Below are 18,213 nucleotides of genomic sequence, written 5' to 3'. Positions count from 1 at the left end.
TATCTAATGAGGTGCTTGCTGTAGATGCTGAGTAATGTGGTCTGGATTATGATAGAGTAAAGGTAGCTCAATAGAAGCAGGAGGTTGTACGGTGGAATTGTGGGTATTTGCCCATGGTTGGGACAGGTATATACAAGTAAAAGTACATAGGATCCATTTGAGGATGTATCGGCGATAGGAGGGACCATCAGAGGGTATCAGAATCTCGCACAATTGGGTGTGGTTCCAGTGCGTAGACAGAGAATAGTGCTGTCGAGAAGCCCTTCACGAGCAGAGGTCCCTGAAGCAATATGGCAGGCCGCGAGCAGTCAAGTTCTTTTCAGAATATCGTACCTGATCCAAGACAATGAAGATCCGAATGAGCTTGCGCAAACAGCCACGATATCCCGTTCTCAGAAAAAGTTGACCTTCCGTGTCGACTGCGTCTTCTTCGTAGCATCCTTCTCACTCGTCGTATCAGGAACAACCGAAGCCGACTCTTTCTTCTCCAACTCCTGCATAGCCTGCTTTTGTTCCTTCTCTTTCTCTTTCTCAGCTTTTTGTTTTGAATGCCACTGCGCATCTTCTTGCTCAATCTGTCGCAGAACTGGTAGCACCAAAAAGTCAAGTCAGTAAACCTCCAACTTCCCATGCAATCCAATATCCATCCAGAGCTCAGTTCAGACATACCATGCTCCCACTCCAGCTCCTTCCCCTCATCCCCTGTCCCCAACAACTTCTCCACATCAACATTCTCCCCCTTCTGCACCCGCTCAATAACCTCCTTCAACAACTCAATCTTCGCATCCGCAGACCGGCGATACGCCGCATACCCTTTCTTCAAGGTAAGCAGCCGGATCGCCTGCGACCCGATCAACGTAAACATCACGATGTAGAATGTAGCCGGGTTCCATTCTTTTGATTCGCCTGCTTTGCGCGATTTGCGGGTCCGGATGAATCGGGGTACCATCGCGGTCCATACCGAGCTATCTGCGATTTTGGGGAGGCGCTCGGATGTAGCGTAGGATTTGGATGTGGGTGTGCGGCATGGTCTGGAGAGTATGGAGGTAAAGGAAGAGGAAGAGGGGGATGGTCGGGAGAGAAGGGTACGTGTTAGACCCGTGGGTCTTATTCGGAGGGGCATTGTCATTGTCATTGTCGTGCTGGTTGAATTGAGGGAGTGAGTGTCGTTGCCAATGCTGGTTGTATATCGATCGGGCGGGCAAAAGTGAGAGGTCCTTTCATGCCTGAGGCTCCAAGGCATAAATACCATATCGGGTATAGCGTTTATTGTTGCTACGACAACACGGCCGTTTTGGCGTTCCCACGGGTTCTGGCCGGTGATATCAGCAAAGCTTCGATTTGGAAGCCCGATTCGTGACCGCAGTCCGATCCAACTGTGAAGGTTCTCCCTCCGCCCACGCCATGGCGGTTACCGTCTTACCACCCAGCACGATGTCCGAATCCATCAAGCAGGCCGTGCGATCAACGTCAACATGCTCCGACGCTACCGTGTTGTCCCTCCAAACTCTCCTCCGCGGATCGTCAAAGGTGCCCGAGAAGCCTGTCCGAAGAAATACAAAGTCCAGCAAGGAAGTTCCTACGACGACAATTCGGGCGAAGACATCCAGAACGACGATAAAGACGCGAACTACAACCGAGACGACGTTGCATATTGTTGAACAGGATGGTCCTGCGTTGTCGGCCCAGGAGAAGCTCGTGCTTGCTACGGAGGTGTTCAATGTGACCCTGAAGACATTGACGGACGCGTCGAAATTGTCGGCACCCAAGCGCCAACCTACAAACTTGGACAATGTCTCGATCAAGTCGGGGAGGACCAATGGGACAGCTGTTGTGGATAAAGGCGTGTATGCGGCTGCCGAATGCGCGAGGTTAGCTTTGGCGACGTTACGAGCTCTTAAAAACGACCAACAATCACCGAATGAAATACCGAATATGCAACTCGAGCAGGGCGCGTGCGTGTTGGCGGGGAAATTCATTTCTTTGGGATTGAATGAGATGGCGTGTAAGGAACTCCGTTCTTTGAAGAGGAGGATACAGCAACATCTGGATGCGAAACAAGCTGGGAGGAAAGTTGCTTCGAACAAGGATGGTGGTGCGGATGAAGATACGGGTAAAGAGCGGATGTCTGATCTTCTCACGTTCTCGAACGTCGCCAATGGGGAATCTTTGTACGGATTACTGGTTTCATACCACGCAAATGCGATGCGGCTTCTCGTTGCTGAGAAGAAACCATCGACTACCGAACGACTCGTGCCCTTCCTGCAGATCTCTGATCAGAGTAGTCCTGCATTTATCATTTCTGCGGCTATGGAATCCGGGAATTTGACCAACGACAAGGCTGCTCTCCAATTGCAGCTCCTCTCCAACACGGTCCTGTCCCTATGCGCCAACAAGTCCTCCCCCACCGACGAACCGACAAGCAAGGATACATTGAAACCGATCACAAATCTCAGTTTACAACTTCTTTCTCTTGAGATTCGCTGCTTGGGGTGGAAAACATCCGGCCATGCCTGCGATGAAAACAAGGAAATGATCGATCCGCTTCTGCGCTACCTCGGTGGCTTCTCCCATCGCAGTAAGAGCATTGAGAAGGCGGAATTTGTGTCAATCTACAAGACAATCACCCGCATTCAAAGTTCAATGGCGGAAATCAAGAAACAGCACCAGGACGCCAAGGATATGAACTCGACTGCCAAGATCATGACCATCCTTGGACAGCTCGCTGTGGATGCTGGGTGTCTTGATGAGTCGTTGAAGCTCTTTTCCAAAGCGATTGCTCCGCTGTTTAATTCGCAGAGCCTTCCTCTGGCTACTGTTCGTTGCAAGATTGCTTCTGTCTATTTTCAGGGCCTGAAAGGTTCGAAGAGGTTCCTTGATGGAGCTTTGGCAGCTATCACTGATGCTAGTGGTGCATTGGGATTACAGTTACGAGGTAGTGTGAATGATTTGGATGAACTGGTGGTTGAATCTGCCAAGTTGAAGAAGCTTGCTCTGTCTTGGTTTGGCGAGACAATTACCAAGCCCGCGGACAGTGATAGCGAGAAGAACCAGATCGCTTCCCAAATCCGGGAATATCTCCAAGCCTTTTTGAGGTTGCTGCGGCGCTATGTTGGACGTGCTCCGGCAGAGGATAGTGATGAGAAGGAGATTGAGATGTTCAAGGCTCGCATTGCGATGTCCAAGAGCATTATTCTTTCAGGTGTGGACTCGGCTGTTGCTATTGGACGACTGTCAATCATGTCTCAGAGACCGCCATGGGAAGATATTCTCCCCATTTTGACGGATTGCCATCGACTACTCACGAGTATCGAAGCTACAGGGGGAGATGGTTCAGATTCATCCCTGGCCGAAAGCATTGGTGCTGCACTCGTCAAACTCTCTAATCTCTTTTGGTCTCGTTACATCAAGGAGAAAGAGGCTGGTCAGGGCTATCGTGAGCTTCTCCCTCTACTCAAGCAGTCAACTCAGGTGCTTTCTACTTGCTCGCCCGCCCATCGAACTACCGCATTCGCCGCTCTCAAGTTTGAGAGAACTGCACATCTGTACCTGGATGGTAAGAAGTTTGATGATTCCGAACAGGCCTTCAGGTGTTCTCTTTCCGAATACGTCAGTGCGGGCACTCTTGAGGATATCGCCAAAGGTAACGCAGGAGCTAGCCCTAGCATGCTGAACCATGACCCCCAGAGTCCTGGGTTTATGCTCAGCCGCGTTCTTTCTGCCTTTTTGAAGACCAAACTACGAAAGAAGGCTAAATCAGTGTCTGTCTATGATGACGAGGAGCTGGAACCTAGACGAAGAGGCATGCTGCTCGAATGGCAGATGGGCCTCCTTTGTGATCTCCATGGCTATTGCGCGAGCGAGGATGCCTTTCAATCAATCCTCAGCCCGGTGGTAACCAGTACTCTCAACATTTACTCCGCTGACCACCACCCCATTCGACACGGCCGAGTCATTCTCTCTGCTCTTCGTTTCCTGTTAGAACACCCCAATGCCATGAATGCTGATCTGACAGCAAGACTCATGGAAGAAGGAATGGAAGCTCTCAAGTGCGACAAGGGAGTCGGTCAGGACACAGACTTGGCTCCATTCGCAACACATATCACAAACTCTCTCCGCGTCATCATTGGCTTTCATCAAGGCAAGATGGATGCAGGTGAACTCGACGACACCCTTTCATCTTGGACCTCTATGGTTCGACAGTGCCCCGACTCCAAATCGTTGCTTCTTTGCGTCACAGATACCGAGTACTGGGTGCTTCAGCTTAAGGCTTTGGTGGATTACACCGAAATCCACGGCCTTTGGAAAGCTCAGCTCTCGGCCCTTGAATTGATTCTCCGTGCAGCAGAGCTGCTGCAATCTGGTGACCTCTCGGACGGAATTGTTATCCTTGCTCGACTGGTTTTGCAGCATTGTCGCCTTGGCCATTGCCAGAAGGCTGGGGATCTGCTTGCACGTGGCGAGAAGTATCTTGCTCAACATGAAGTTTCCTTGCTGGCGACTATTTCGTACAAACTTGCTCGGGTTGAGTATCTACTCGAGACAGGAGAAATTGAGAAAGCAGCGGCCACTCTCTCCGCGGCTAGAATCCTTTATCAGAAGGGTCAGAGCTCAGATGAGCTCCGCAATTTGACTGTTTTGTCCAAGATATCATGGGAACGTTTGGTGGCAGATGCTGCCTTTGTTCAGTCCCGGCTGTCGACTGCGCAGGGCTCCATGACCAATGCGTTGTACTTTGCCAAATTGTCTGTCAGACTCAATTGCCGGATCTGGGCGAAAGTGGAAAAGCTAGCTCAAAGGAAACAAGATCGATCATTGCCTTCCAATGGTGGCTCGGATGTCGAGGCTGTCGCCGAGGGTGTGGCTAAGCTTGATCTGTCCCAGAACGGGCTCTCACCTGATACATCTGTCAGTTATGTCCAGGGAGCTCCGTTCTGGCCACACCTTGGGTCCCATCACACCTGCCTACTGAATCTAGCAACTTTATCCGCCCACCATGGCCTGTTTCAGGACGCCATTTACTATGGAGAACAGGCTTTGAAGATTGATAGGTCACTGGATGCTAATGTACGACTTGTTGCTGCTCAAACCCAGCTTGGCTGTTACTGGATTCTTGGCGGCCATCTGAGCGAGGGACAAGATCTTCTTGCTGCGGCTTCTGACTCGTCCAAACAACTTCAAACGAGCGTCGAGACTGTTTCCCTGCATATGGCTCTCGCTTCGCTTTATCGAGTGCAAGGACAACATGAGAAAGCGCTTCGTTTGCTTCAGGAAGCGGAGAAGGCTATTGCATCTGTTACTTCTTCTGATGCAGTCAGCACCTCCGAAGGTCCAAATGTTGCTGTCCTTGAGGAGAAGATGGCAAAGTTGCAAGTGCGCAGCAGTAGGCGAACAGCATCGACTACTACCGCTGCTGCTGCTTCACCTGTGCGTCGCACTCGGGCGACTAGCTCAGCTGCTGCATCCCGGACTACAAAAAAGACATCCACTTCCAAAACACCGATGCCGGAGGTCCAGTCCAACTCCCTCCTCCGATTGAAGGGCGACGTTCTTCGTCAGCAAGCTGATTGTTTGCGTGCTCTTCGCGACTTTGACCGCTCCGCCCAAACCCTAACCGAAGCCCGACAATGCGCAATCGCCCGCGAGAGCAAAGTCTCCATCGAGATCGGCGAAAGCGAACACCTCCTCGCGGACGCTATTCGCCATTTCGCCAGCCACGCCGTGTACTGCGTTCTCCCCGAATCGACCATTTCCCTGCCCTCGCTCAAGTTCCCAGTCAAGGGAGGTGAAGAGCCAACACCGCAACCTGCGAAGCCTACAGCCTCAAAAAGGACACGCGCTCCGCCTAAGACTACGCGGGCTAAGGCGCAGAAGGCCAGCGAGGACTTTTCCATTATGCTTTCCAAAGCGAGCGAGTGTCTGACGAGTGTTTTCACTGATGCTACTGTTCTTGGTTCGACTCTGGAGAGTCATGCTGCGTCTCGCCTTATGAGTCGGATTTCTATGCTTTCGCATGCTACTACCCCTGGAGGGCCTGCTACCTGGGCGCAATCGCCTGCGAATATGAATGGTGAGTGGACAACGCCCAAAATAGTTTGAATGTTAGTAGCTAATGGGGATATTGCTTTTTGTAGAAATCGGTCGTGTTGGGGCATTTGCTCGAGAACGGCTGGCTATTGACTTTGACCGACAACTGGCCGACTTTGCCGATCCACTGCTGTGGCCAACTACTTCACCGACGACCATCGAAATGAACGAAGATATTTGCACCAACTTTACCGAGAACTACGTCGATATTCTTCCTCAAAACTGGAATGTTCTCTCCCTGTCATTGAGCGCAGACCAAACCGAGTTTGTCGTCTCACGACTGCAAAAGAATCGCTCTCCATTCCTTCTTCGACTTCCCCTGCGTAGAGGAACCTCGGACGATGATGAAGAAGAGCAGTTTACTTTTGAGGATGGCAAAGCGGAAATGCAGGAGCTTATCAAGCTGGCTAATCAAAGTGCGCACGCTGCGAAAGCCCAGACTAATAAGCAAATGAAGAAGGACTGGTGGAAAAATCGGGAAGCACTTGATTCTCGAATGGAGAGTCTCCTCCAGAACATTGAGAATGTCTGGTTTGGAGGTTTCCGGGGTATTTTCTCGCCGCTTGCACGCGATGGTGATGCTTTTGCGAGATTCGCGACTTCTTTTCAGGGTATTCTTGACAAGCATCTGCCCTCTCGCCAAAAGGGGGGTAAAGCTTCCTCGCCCCGTCTCACTCTGCATCAGAACGTTGTGGAACTGTTTATTGGTCTTCGCGATCTCGAGGCGCAGGAGGAGCCTGAAGATATCTTGATGGATTTGCTTTACTTTGTAGTGGACATTCTTCAATTCCAGGGCGAACGCAATGCCTATGACGAGATTGACTTTGACATGATGGTCGTCGATACATTAGACGCATTGCGAGGGTATCATGAAGCTGCACGGGAAGAAATCGCTACTCATTCCCCCAGCCACACGGTCCTCGTCCTCGACAAAGCTTTGCATTTGTTCCCCTGGGAATCACTCCCTTGTCTGCAAGGTTTCCCCGTCTGCCGCGTCCCATCTCTCGAATGTCTCCGCGATCGAGTCCTCAAATTCGGCACCTCCCACTCTGGGGCGCTCATCAAGCGTACCTCGGGTTCCTACCTGCTCAACCCGACAGGCGATCTGCGCACGACACAGGCAACCTTTGAAGGGGATCTATCTAAACTAGATTCCTGGACGGGAATGACCAACCGCGAACCATCCGAAGATGAATTCCGCGCCTATCTGGAAACAAAGGATCTATTCCTGTATTTCGGTCACGGCAGTGGCGCGCAGTACATCCGCGGTCGAACCGTCAAGCGATTGACGAAATGTGCTGTTGCTTTCTTGATGGGTTGCAGTAGCGGTACACTCACCGAGGCGGGCGAGTATGAGCCCTACGGTACACCGATGAATTATCTTCAGGCGGGGAGTCCGGCACTTGTTGCGACGTTGTGGGATGTTACTGATAAAGATATTGATCGGTTTGCGACGTCTACGTTTGATACGTGGGGGTTGGTGGAGAAGAAGGGGAAGACTTCGTCTGCGAGGAGTGGGGATGATGTTGCTGGTTTGGATACGGCTGTTGCTGGGGCGAGGGCTTCTTGTGTGTTGAAGTATTTGAATGGTGCTGCGCCGGTGGTGTATGGTGTTCCGGTGTTTTTGGATTGATGAATGTTGTTCTGTGTATATTGTTTTGTTGCGTGGTTATCTTTTGGTTCATAGATATGGGTGGTTCAGGCTTTGCTTTGCTTTGTTATACATACCCATGTCCATAGTTTTGCTATTGAAGCTATTCGTACGTTTATCAATCGTGCTTGATTCGAGTATCTCAACTTCCAACAGCCTTCTATTACAATTGCGTGATCTAATTCGTTAATTATACCAATGATTAACATGCTGTATAGCCCCGCTAAAAGCGGCAATACAATCCGGCATAAGGTGGAGTGGAGCTTCCCCTCATGCGGGACAAAAAACCCCGCGCATAAAACGTCAGTCGTCCAGCTCCTCCTATTTATCTCTTATTCTCTGCTTTCCCCCTGTCATCATTCCACACATACACACACATACACCCTCTCTAGCCTACCCATCATGTCCGGCGTCACTGAAAAGGCCCGCATCGCCTCCTTCGGCGGCAAGCTCCTCAAGCTCGGCCACAGTGCCACCACCACCCGCTGCGAAATGTCCTTCAACTTGTACCTGCCGCCCGGTGCTGTCGACAGCAGTGCGACCGGCAAGGTCCCCGTGCTGATTTATCTGTCTGGACTGACCTGCACGGCGGAGAATTGCTCGGAGAAGGGCTTTTTCCAGCATGGTGCTAGTAAGAAGGGTATTGCGGTGTTGTATCCGGATACTAGTCCTCGTATGTGAATTGCTACCCTTGCCTACCTAGGAATTCCTATTGTTATCCGTTAGGGAAGGGAAGTGGTTTGATAGTGTTTTGGCTAATTTGTTAATAGGCGGGTTGAACATCGAGGGCGAGAACGATGCTTATGACTTTGGCTCTGGTGCGGGTTTCTACGTCGATGCTACCAAGGCCCCCTACAACGAGGGCTATAATATGTACAGCTATGTTACTGAGGAGTTGCCGGAGGTTGTCTTCAAGGCTTTCCCGCAGTTGGATGCTAGCAGGGTTAGCATTACTGGGCACAGCATGGGTGGTCATGGTGCTCTTTCTCTGGTGAGTAATCCCTATATATTGTTCTGTTTTGGTTCGGACCATCTTTTCTCTTCTCCGAGTCATTGATACATCCGGCCATGTTGCTCGCGACCATTCTCACTGACTCATCCAGTTCCTCCGCAACCCTGGCAAGTACAAGTCCGTCTCGGCCTTTGCACCCATCACCAACCCAATCAACTGCCCCTGGGGTCAGAAAGCGTTCAAGGGCTACTTCGGCGAAGACCAACAGGAGAAGTGGAAGGAGCACGATTCCACCGAGCTTCTGAAGAAATGGAACGGTCCTGAGCTGGATATTCTGATTGACGTGGTATGCATGCGCCTAGCCCAGCCCTGCCCCTCCCCCATTCCTTTCCTTTCCTTTTCCCCTTTCATTCCACACCCTACAAACAGGATCGGATCTAATATAACTAAATCACCACCAGGGCACCGGCGACAACTTCTACAAACAAGGCCAACTCCTGCCCGAGAACTTCCAAGCCGCCGCCGACGCAGCCGGCCACAAGGGCGTTAACATTCGCTACCAGCCTGATTACGATCACTCATATTACACGATGGCCACTTTTGCGGATGACCATATCGAGCATGCTGCCAAGTATCTCAAATAGTGTGTGACCACCCACCTCCTGTTTCTTTTTCTTGTTGGTTTGAGTGTGTCTTTTAAGACGGGATGAGATATCACCACATACACCTGGATACAAGGGGTGTGATCTTGAAACTTGGCTAGCACTATTCATTGAAACGGATTCTGATTCTTGGTGGTTTTGCTTCAAGTGGGCGCCAACACGTTATCAAGTCGGTGATATGAAATGATCTGATGTGATTGAATGGTTGGTACGAAAATATTGGGACGATAGATGGTATTGGAAGGGATTTTTTGGACTCTGCGATGATTGGAATGAATGAAATAACGTTTAAGACCTTATATCGATCTTACATAGGTACTTGGGTATTCCATAACTGAAGTGACTGGTGAATAAATCCATCCTCGCATATTGAGGGAAAATCTGTTCATTCGGAATCTACTTCATCCAGCCTAGCTAGTAAAGCACCTAGCAAAAGCCAAGTTAGATAGTACTACCTTCCACGTCTGTAATGCTTCCACCAGGCCAGAAAAAAACCAACATGAAAAACGGAAACGCCCGCGATGCGATGCGAATGTGCCACAGGAGTCGAAGATGAAGAAACGCAGACAGACACGCTATGTACTTGATGATGTAAAGTGGTGTACACATTTTTCTTATTGTTCTTGAATCTTGATTTTTATTCCAATCCATTTCTTTTGTTTGTTCTTTTTTGTTGTTATTGGGACATGTCGGCTGGGAATGGTACGGGTATGGTATCCATGAGAAGAAGGGCACAGATGAAACTATAGATGTCATGAATGGGGGTGGGGGCTTTTTTTCGGCAGCCTGCCCTGTCCTGCCCCGGCGACGGAGTGAGAGACTTCCTCGTTGTCATACCTCAGGTCAGGCTGGGTCAGATCTGGACGGCGCGAGGACAGACATCACCTCGTTACTCGGTCTCGTCAAAACAGAAATATGATATGGCATGGGGGAATCTAAAAAGCAGGAGAGAAGGAAAATGACGATGGTCGTGGATGAGAGGGGGAGGAGGGGGTGGTTATGCGCTCAATCGCTGGATGAATGACTGTATAGTAAAGCGAAGTCAGTATTACAGATGCTTCACTGAGATGCTAAGACGGTTCCTCTTACCGGGAAGAATTGGCGGAATCCCTTCATGTCCAGCCGGCTGAGAGCCGTCAAGAACTCTTCAATCAGGTCGCCGCCCATGCCCATGCCGGGCAGCTCCCGAGTCCGCAAGTATTCAACATATTCCATACCCGTCTTGAGGTAAATTGTGCGTTGCAAAGAACCCGCTTCGGCAAGAACTTGCTTGGCAAGCGCATCTTTAGAGTTGAAGGAGGGGGTGGTAGGGAGAGCCCAGCACAGAGGCGAGAAGCGGCTGATCATGAATCCGCCAAATCCAGGGAGGGCCGCTTGAGTGGGTGCGGCGCCATTAGTAGCTCCGGGGGCAATGTCTGGTCCGCCCCAGGCACTTCCCATCCTTGAAAGAACGGAGAAGGCCATCTTGGCGGTCGTAAAGTCGTCAATATCCTTGGCAAAGTGCTCGATGGTGGTAATGACGGATTCGAAAATAGGTTGGTTCCCTATGAAAAGTTAGAGTTGCAGCTTTGATGAGACGAAAGAAATTAAGGCACGACTTACTCTCGCTAATTATCACAGCTCCGAGATCATTGTTCAATACAGCGAGCAGGAAGTTCAAGTATTCACGCTTGAGCTCAGCCAGTTGGATTTCATCATCGGTACCTGTAGTAGGGTCCGCAAGGCTGGAGAACACGCGCTGCAGGAAGGGGGTCAAGAGTGTGTCGAGAATACTGTAAATCTCACCTTTGAACCCGAAGATTACCTGGTCCAAAAGACGCAGGAAAAGGGCCATCTCATCTCGAGACGAGGTCTGGGTCAGGAGCCCATCAATCCAGCGGGGCAGCTGGGGCAAGATGCGAGCACCCAGCACGCTAATGAGCCGGGAGAAGGCAAAACGAGCGGCAGTACGGATGTTGAACGACATTTTGAGAGACTCCAGGGAGACCAAGGTCGCCTCTGCTACCTGGCAGAAGCACTCAGAGACCTGTGCTGCGGGCAAGTTGACAGGGACACTGCTGGTAGGAGCGAGAGTTCCCAGGGCCATGATATCATGGTGAATCTGTAGCAAGGCCCGTTCATCGTTGGCCTTGGCAGCTGCGAGATTGCGCTCCATATCGGCGAAAATAGGATTCACAACCGCCTGGATGTAAAGAACCTGCTTATCTACAGGCACGCTGCCGGTCGAGCAGATAACGCCGACCGCCTCGAAGAGGTACAACTGGCTGTTGAAAACGGCATCTGCGGAGCCCTCGTGATCCTCAGAAGACATCTCATCACCATCCTCGCCTTCAGAAGGCAGCTCAGCTTGGATCACCAAGAGATCGCCCAAAGCCTCGACGACGGTTTGCGCCACGTTGCCAATGAGACCCCGCAGCTGCTTCACTAACCGCTGGAACAGGTACCACGAGCGGGTCTTCACTTTGCGGTTCGTGTGGTGGACAAGTTGGAGGAAACTCTCCAGAACGCCGGGGATGAGCTGCGCATGGTGCTGGAAGAAGGAGCTGTAGCGAACGCAAATCTCCATGTATTGGAGCTGTGTGGCAGGGTGGGTGAAAGATCGGATGTCAGACTCGACCATTCCAAGCATCATCTCAATGAGACGAACTGCAGCAGGGCCGGTGGGCGCACCCTTTAAGTACAGACCACCGGCCTTGACAGCTAGGTCGCCGAAAAGGAACATCTCATGCAGAGCGAGATCCAGATCTCGCCAGTCAATTTGGCCGCCAGAGGCACGCAAGTTCTCGAATGTTGTTCCCACCACTTCGGAGATAGCATCAATGTATAGCTGCTCGTCTGCAGAGGCAATAATCTGCTGCAGAACGCCCAGTCTCTTGCGCAGCTCCTGGAATTCTGCTTCGTCAGTCTGCTCATCCTCGTCACCCCAGTTGGAGGTTTCATCATAACGCATCTTCGCGACAATTGCCTTCAAGATTGGCAGAAGAATCGCCTTGTTCCGAGCTTCCAAGGTAGGGTCTGCCTTGGCAACCTTCCGGATGTAAGTGAGCATGTCGTTGACACAAGGAATCACAGTTGAGCAGACTTCGTCATATTCGTCCGAGAAGAAGCGCAAGATGTGAGGCAGGAAAACCTGGAGAAGATTGTTTGCCTTGTCTTTGACAGAGCCAGAGTCGGTCTCGAGTACCCGCACAATATCCATCACCGTAATGTTCACAAGCTTGGCGACAGTCTCAGCCAGATCGGTATCGTACTTGAAGGTGAATCGATTCTCGCGCAATGGGGGGCTGTTTGAAAGCTGGGTGACGATCGAGTCAAGGTTGAGGAAGTTGATCATTTCAATTTTGTCGACGGGCTTCATCTTCTTGCCGATGATCTCAGTGAAGACATCCACGGCGGCATCTCGGACACGCTGCTCGCCCTCGCGCAATTCCTGCTTCTCCGCCCGACCCAGCTGCTGGAACAGGAGGTCCAACATTGCCTGGTTCACCACCAAACCAATATCAATCCAGCTGACCCAGCTACCCACCGCCTTCAGACACATCTCGACCACTGTGTCATCCGCGTCCCGCCATGCCGACAAAATCTCTTGCCACGAGCTGGCGATCTTCTGCATGTCCCGTTCACGGATCAGATCCTTCAGACCGTTCGCCTTGTCCTGCTCTCCGCGCGATCTCGACACCAAGACATCGCCAATTTCCTCGTGAATCGAGTTCACCACACGCAAATAAAAGACGATTCCGAGGGCGTTGTCGCGGGATGAGCTCGCGGAGGATTTATAGGTGAGGTTTAAGAGGTCGTCGAAACAGGTCTCCCAACCATTGCCGTAGAGTGCGGAAAAGAGGAAAGTGATGGTCTGTGCAATTTTGTTCTGAATGTAAGGTGCATCGGGCGCCGCGGTGGCGTTAGGGCCGTACACATTCCGGATGTAGGTCATCAATCCATCCCGCACAACGGCCAGCGACGACAAATCGATTAAACCGGTCTGAGCGGCGCTATTGACAATTTCCAAGCTCGCATGTCGCACGATCTCGGGCTGTGGGGGGATTTGGTGAAGAGGGAAAGGCAGACGGGCCATCCGGAGGGATCGGAGCGGAGTTGATTGAGATAGTCAAATGCTTGTTGCTTTAGGGCTTGGTCGGAGGACGGATTCCAGGCGATCTCAATGGCATTTGCTACCTGGAGAGCGGACATTGTCAATGCTTGATTCGGGGTGCAATAATCATGACCTCGGAGAGGAGGGGGCGGGATGCGGTGACGGTGTGGACAGTGGGGGGAGGAGGGGTCATGAATGAAGAATGTTGAGCAGGGCAGGCAAATGGCCAGAGGGAAATCGTAGATGGTAGACTCACCTGTTCTTCCATCTTCGACCAGCCGAGCTCCTTTTTATCAGAGCGTGGGGGGAGAAGGAGGGGGGGGGGAGGGAGGAAGTTCGACGGAGAGGTTGTGGTGGTTCAAAATTGTTTTTCAGTGGAGGAGTAGTCCATCCATGGTATCGTAATCGAATTTCCGTGCCTGGGGTCCGCCCTCGCTTGCACCACGTCGACAGAGAAGGTCTTGGATAGTTGGGGATTGGAAGTGAAAGTGAATTAGAGGGGATATTGAGAGTGAAAAAAGACCGAGATCTCGTGATTGTCTGATCTCAAGGAAGTTTGGAGAATTCTCAGTATCCTAATAAGGTAAGTGGCAGCGTGTTCTCCGATCGGTACCCAACCACAGCGTGTCATACTTGACCAGCCACACACAGCGCCCGAATATCTACCTAGACACCTAGAGACTGGGGGAATCTGGGGGAATTTCTTTGATCTAAATACTCATTTGCCTGCGCGATCTCATAAATATATAGCATGTATATTGATAGCTTCGTTCTCATAGTAGAATTATCCGAAATCTCGAGCAAACTGCACGATTCTTCCCCAGTATGATTCTTATAGGCTGAATAGCTCTTAGAATGGACCCACTTCTATATTGGAAGCTGCAAGATGATTCAAGACTCGGGAAATAGCATTTAGATACGGACCACGTGTGACCAACCTGGGCTATGAATCTATTGGAAGCTACAGTGAGCTTCAAATTGAATGTGGTGGAATCTAATCGTCATGTTCGGCTTTTCAGTTCACTAAAAAGCATAACACAGTTTCTCCACTAAACTCTAACAGATTAGCGATATAAAACAGATCTAGAGGAGCATAAATACAAGATTCTAGCCAAGCAGGCATCTGAATAACGAGCAATCATACTAGAATCCATAGAACAATACAGGCGAAGGTCCCTCCATATTAGGCAACTCCAACAAGCTTCCAAAAAGACTCTTTTCTAAAAAACCGTAGAAATAAACAGTAATCTCTCAAGCTACATACTACATACTAGCTCCCTGATACTGAGATACACGCTTGGTCTCCCGGAGATTTCTCGTCCGAAGACCTACAACAGTCATCGTAAGAGCCGCAAAGTCTTCAGGAAGAAACATGAGAACGACTCGAACAGCAAGCGATCCATAAATGGGACTGAGATCTCTTCTCTGGGTGAAAATAAAGACAATTCCATAAAAAACCCGCACGCCGAGGAAGAGAAGGGCAACAAAGGCTCCCTGGATGAGCTGTAGAGACTGTTGTTAGCCACAGCTTCAAGAAGCCTGACGTTCTTCGAAAAACTTACAGCAGTACCACCATGATATCCAGGAGAACCCTTCGACCCCCTGCTAGGAAGCAAAGAGAACAGCGACCAAAATACCTGGAAAGCCCAGGCCACGACAATCAAAACCGTACCGACTTTCCACTGCGTATAACTGCCGGACTTGGCATGTCCTTCGAAGATATTCAACGAGCCCGTTATTGTGAGAGAGAGTGCGACAATCATAAGTCCTGAAGTCCCGGCGACAACAGTCCAGCTGAGGATTCGACTATAAGATGGGTTGCGGTAGACTCGTCTGTATCACGGTCATTTATTAGTTTATAAATCAATTAAACCTATGGAATTGCAGATGAAACATACCCTTCGTGAACTAATCCGTCTACCGCGAGAATCAAAGGCGTGAGGCCCACGCTTTGGATGATATTGGCCGGTAACCCATCACTATCGTGGATACCAAGTATTCCTCCGATGATTCGCGCAAGGCAGAAGATGCTGAGGTAGTACCATGGAAGGAAGCCTGACCATCGATGGGTGAAGAAAATGTAGAGGACGATTGGAGCTAATAAAAGGTAGACCGCGAGGTCGGCTGGAAAAATTCCGTTCATCTCAGTCGTATTAGATGTTGTGAACTTGAAGATAGAAAGATTGGATCAAGAATTGCAGTCACGATTAGAAGAACACTTAAATTTAAATCAATTGAGAGGTTCGGTCTTCATCTCTCTTTGGAATTAAAGACCATTTATAGCATCATCATGAAACATCCTCCTCTCTACATGACCATACTTCCGATTTTGGAATACTCCTCGGTGAGATTCAGCACATTGATCTGCACGCCAAAACTAGCCTGCAAACCCACCATCGAATTTAAACTTTCCCCTAAGAGATGTATGCCCAGGATGTGGTATGAATATGGGAGCCAAATTGGGGGCTGAAAAAGCTCAGCCTTAACTGCACGAAGACGGTTTAGTGCGGAACAAAATCGCGATCAACCCTCTAAAAGGCAAAGACTTCGACACCTCGAACCAATCACTACCAATTCTTCTTCAGCCTCTAGCGGACGCGTCAGCTAGCTAAGCATTTCCTCCCCGACTTCCAGTACTCAGGCTTTAAAATGCAGACCGACCCATTTTTGCTTTGCCCCTCATGTTACACAAGCTTTCCCGTCCGATCTGATTACCTTTCTTGGTATCGTGTGCTGATTCACCCCCTGCTGCTGTGCGATGGTATACAGAGGGAAGCCCAGTCCTGGCTGCGCCTTATGTCGGGCGAGACGATTATTAGTACGTCTATGAAAAAAGTGGCTAATACCAAAAGGACTCGCTGACAGTCCACGTACAGTGCGATCGACGTCGACCCTCATGCTCCCAGTGTCTGCGAGTCAATCGCGAGTGTTCGGGGTACCAAGATCTACAAGCACTTCGCATTCATGATCAAAGTCAAGAAACTGCAGCCAAGGTGCAGGCACAATCTAAGGCTCGCCGCAGTGTACGAAAATCCACAACACCTCCTACCACAGTCCAATCGGCAGCATTGTCCCAGTCCCTACCCCCCGCTATTCCATCTTCGATGGCTGAGCAAGCCATAGCTTATACATTCAAGCGCTATGTGGGCACTACACAAAACCGTGGCTTGCTCTCGTACCTACCGCTGTTATTAAGCGAGGACCCCTCTCCTGTGCTGCAAGCCACGATCAGAGCCGTAGGGCTGGCTGGCATGTCGAGGGCCCTCTCGCTGCCAGAGCTGAAATACTCTGCTGGACTGGAGTATGGCACGGCGCTGCTTGCGACGAGCCGGGCGTTGCAAGATCTTGCTGTGGCTAAAAGGGATTCCACTCTGGCAGCTGTTGTGATGCTGAGTACATATGAGGTGCGATGTACTCCATTCCGGGATAGTTAGGTTTGTTCCAAGCTAATCGGTAGGCAATAGCTGATAACATGTGAAGGATCAAAAGGTGGCCATGATATCATGAGAGGTTGGATAAACCATGTCCAAGGATCAGCGAAGCTCCTTGAGCTACGAGGCACGGAACAAATGAAATCACCAGCTGGCCTGGCCTTGTTCACCCTTGTTCGTTTGCAAGTCGTACGTGAAACCACAAACCCCCAGATTCCTCACCTCCTGTTTTAACATAAAAACCCCAGGCATTCAGCAACATATTCTGCAGGCAACCCAGCTCCCCCGAAATCGCAAGTCTATCCCTCGTTGCGAAAGCCCATCGCGACAATGACTCGCAAACAATCGAAGACTTCTTCGACACTCTAGGTGAATTAGCCGATCTCTCCATCGACAGCGACAAACCTTTCACAGAAGAAAACACATCTGCGGACCCGGTTCTGATAATCAGGAAAGCACTGCACCTCGATGCAGACCTGCTGTCATGGTCGCTATCAATTAACTCTACCTGGAGGTACAAGGCCATCGAAACACCTAGTCTCAACAACACCAACGAACACAAACCATACTCCTTCTACCATGGCAGTAGATATCACGTCTTCCCAAACATCGACCTCGCCTCGATGTGGAATAACTATCATCAAGCACGCATCATCATACACGGCATAATCAAGTCGATGTGCGAGTATCTCCTAGCGCTAGATCCCGCACACGGCTGCCGCCAAACTCTCATCCAGTCTATCGCGACCTGCAAGCAAATGATAGAAGATATCTGCGCTAGTGTGCCATACTATCTTACTTCGGGCGAGACAGGTGTCGGGGGATTACTACGGCTTTCATGGCCATTGTTCATTGCAGCGGATAGTTCTGTCTCGACGCCCGTCGAGAAGGAGTGGCTTCGGCAAACCCTGGAGAAAGTTGCGGAAATTACTGGTGCTCAGCAGGCTCTTACTATGGCGCAGTTTTTGAGAAAGGGGTGGGCTGTTCCTTTTATTCCGGGTAATGCGGGGAGGGGGAGGTTCCCATTCCGAGGGCGGGCCTAGACTAAGGGATTTTAAGTTGTATATGACAGCTCTGTATAGAGAACATGCATCCACTAGATTAGAAAGTTGAAGACAAAAGAGATACTAGATACACCAAGATCGAAATTTCGTAACAAATCAGCAACTAAATGCCCAACATACTCTCGAACCCAACACTTAATTACCAATCGCGCATATCAAGCAAAAGCCAAACGCCGTATATATCCTGCACCATCACTATCAGCAAAATCGTACTACCAAAATATTTCCCGTCCCCATACCTAGATGTTCATCCTTATCCCGAAGATACCCCCA

General features: G+C 50.3%; 6 protein-coding genes across 6 annotated transcripts; 3 read left to right on the top strand and 3 right to left on the bottom strand.

The window, feature by feature from the left end:
• Nucleotides 1-49: 49 nt before the first annotated feature.
• N7473_003242 (DUF5321 domain-containing protein) lies at nt 50-1,170 on the bottom strand. Its single transcript, XM_057149182.1, has 2 exons — nt 670-1,170; nt 50-586 (listed from the first exon to the last, which is right to left on the bottom strand). The coding sequence occupies exons 1-2, from the start codon at nt 1,133-1,135 to the stop codon at nt 393-395; spliced, it is 660 nt and encodes a 219-aa protein (XP_057012836.1). The 5' UTR covers nt 1,136-1,170; the 3' UTR covers nt 50-392.
• A 234-nt stretch (nt 1,171-1,404) lies between these two features.
• On the top strand, nt 1,405-7,720 carry N7473_003241 (Separin; the record flags this gene model as incomplete). The annotated part of the gene is made up of 2 exons (XM_057149181.1): nt 1,405-6,070; nt 6,135-7,720. The coding sequence occupies 2 exons, from the start codon at nt 1,405-1,407 to the stop codon at nt 7,718-7,720; spliced, it is 6,252 nt and encodes a 2,083-aa protein (XP_057012835.1).
• Nucleotides 7,721-8,140: 420 nt separating this feature from the next.
• Nucleotides 8,141-9,334, top strand: N7473_003240 (S-formylglutathione hydrolase; the record flags this gene model as incomplete). Its single annotated transcript, XM_057149180.1, has 4 exons — nt 8,141-8,411; nt 8,509-8,729; nt 8,842-9,036; nt 9,152-9,334. The coding sequence occupies 4 exons, from the start codon at nt 8,141-8,143 to the stop codon at nt 9,332-9,334; spliced, it is 870 nt and encodes a 289-aa protein (XP_057012834.1).
• A 1,015-nt stretch (nt 9,335-10,349) lies between these two features.
• Nucleotides 10,350-13,427, bottom strand: N7473_003239 (Ran GTPase-binding protein LOS1; the record flags this gene model as incomplete). The annotated part of the gene is made up of 3 exons (XM_057149179.1): nt 10,350-10,376; nt 10,442-10,896; nt 10,955-13,427. 3 exons carry the CDS (start codon nt 13,425-13,427, stop codon nt 10,350-10,352), a joined length of 2,955 nt encoding a protein of 984 aa, XP_057012833.1.
• A 1,281-nt stretch (nt 13,428-14,708) lies between these two features.
• N7473_003238 (uncharacterized protein) lies at nt 14,709-15,588 on the bottom strand (the record flags this gene model as incomplete). The annotated part of the gene is made up of 3 exons (XM_057149178.1): nt 14,709-14,948; nt 15,008-15,278; nt 15,344-15,588. The coding sequence occupies 3 exons, from the start codon at nt 15,586-15,588 to the stop codon at nt 14,709-14,711; spliced, it is 756 nt and encodes a 251-aa protein (XP_057012832.1).
• Nucleotides 15,589-16,024: 436 nt separating this feature from the next.
• On the top strand, nt 16,025-17,946 carry N7473_003237 (Zn(II)2Cys6 transcription factor). The gene is made up of 4 exons (XM_057149177.1): nt 16,025-16,263; nt 16,322-16,849; nt 16,910-17,065; nt 17,125-17,946. Exons 1-4 carry the CDS (start codon nt 16,204-16,206, stop codon nt 17,917-17,919), a joined length of 1,539 nt encoding a protein of 512 aa, XP_057012831.1. The 5' UTR covers nt 16,025-16,203; the 3' UTR covers nt 17,920-17,946.
• Nucleotides 17,947-18,213: the final 267 nt, after the last annotated feature.

The sequence above is a fragment of the Penicillium subrubescens genome (assembly GCF_028828155.1).
Source record: "Penicillium subrubescens strain IBT 31985 chromosome Unknown utg000002l_segment0_segment0, whole genome shotgun sequence".
NCBI classification, from domain to species: domain Eukaryota; kingdom Fungi; phylum Ascomycota; class Eurotiomycetes; order Eurotiales; family Aspergillaceae; genus Penicillium; species Penicillium subrubescens.
Note: the sequence above shows the minus strand (reverse complement) of the source record. Positions and strands in the feature narration are given on the sequence as shown.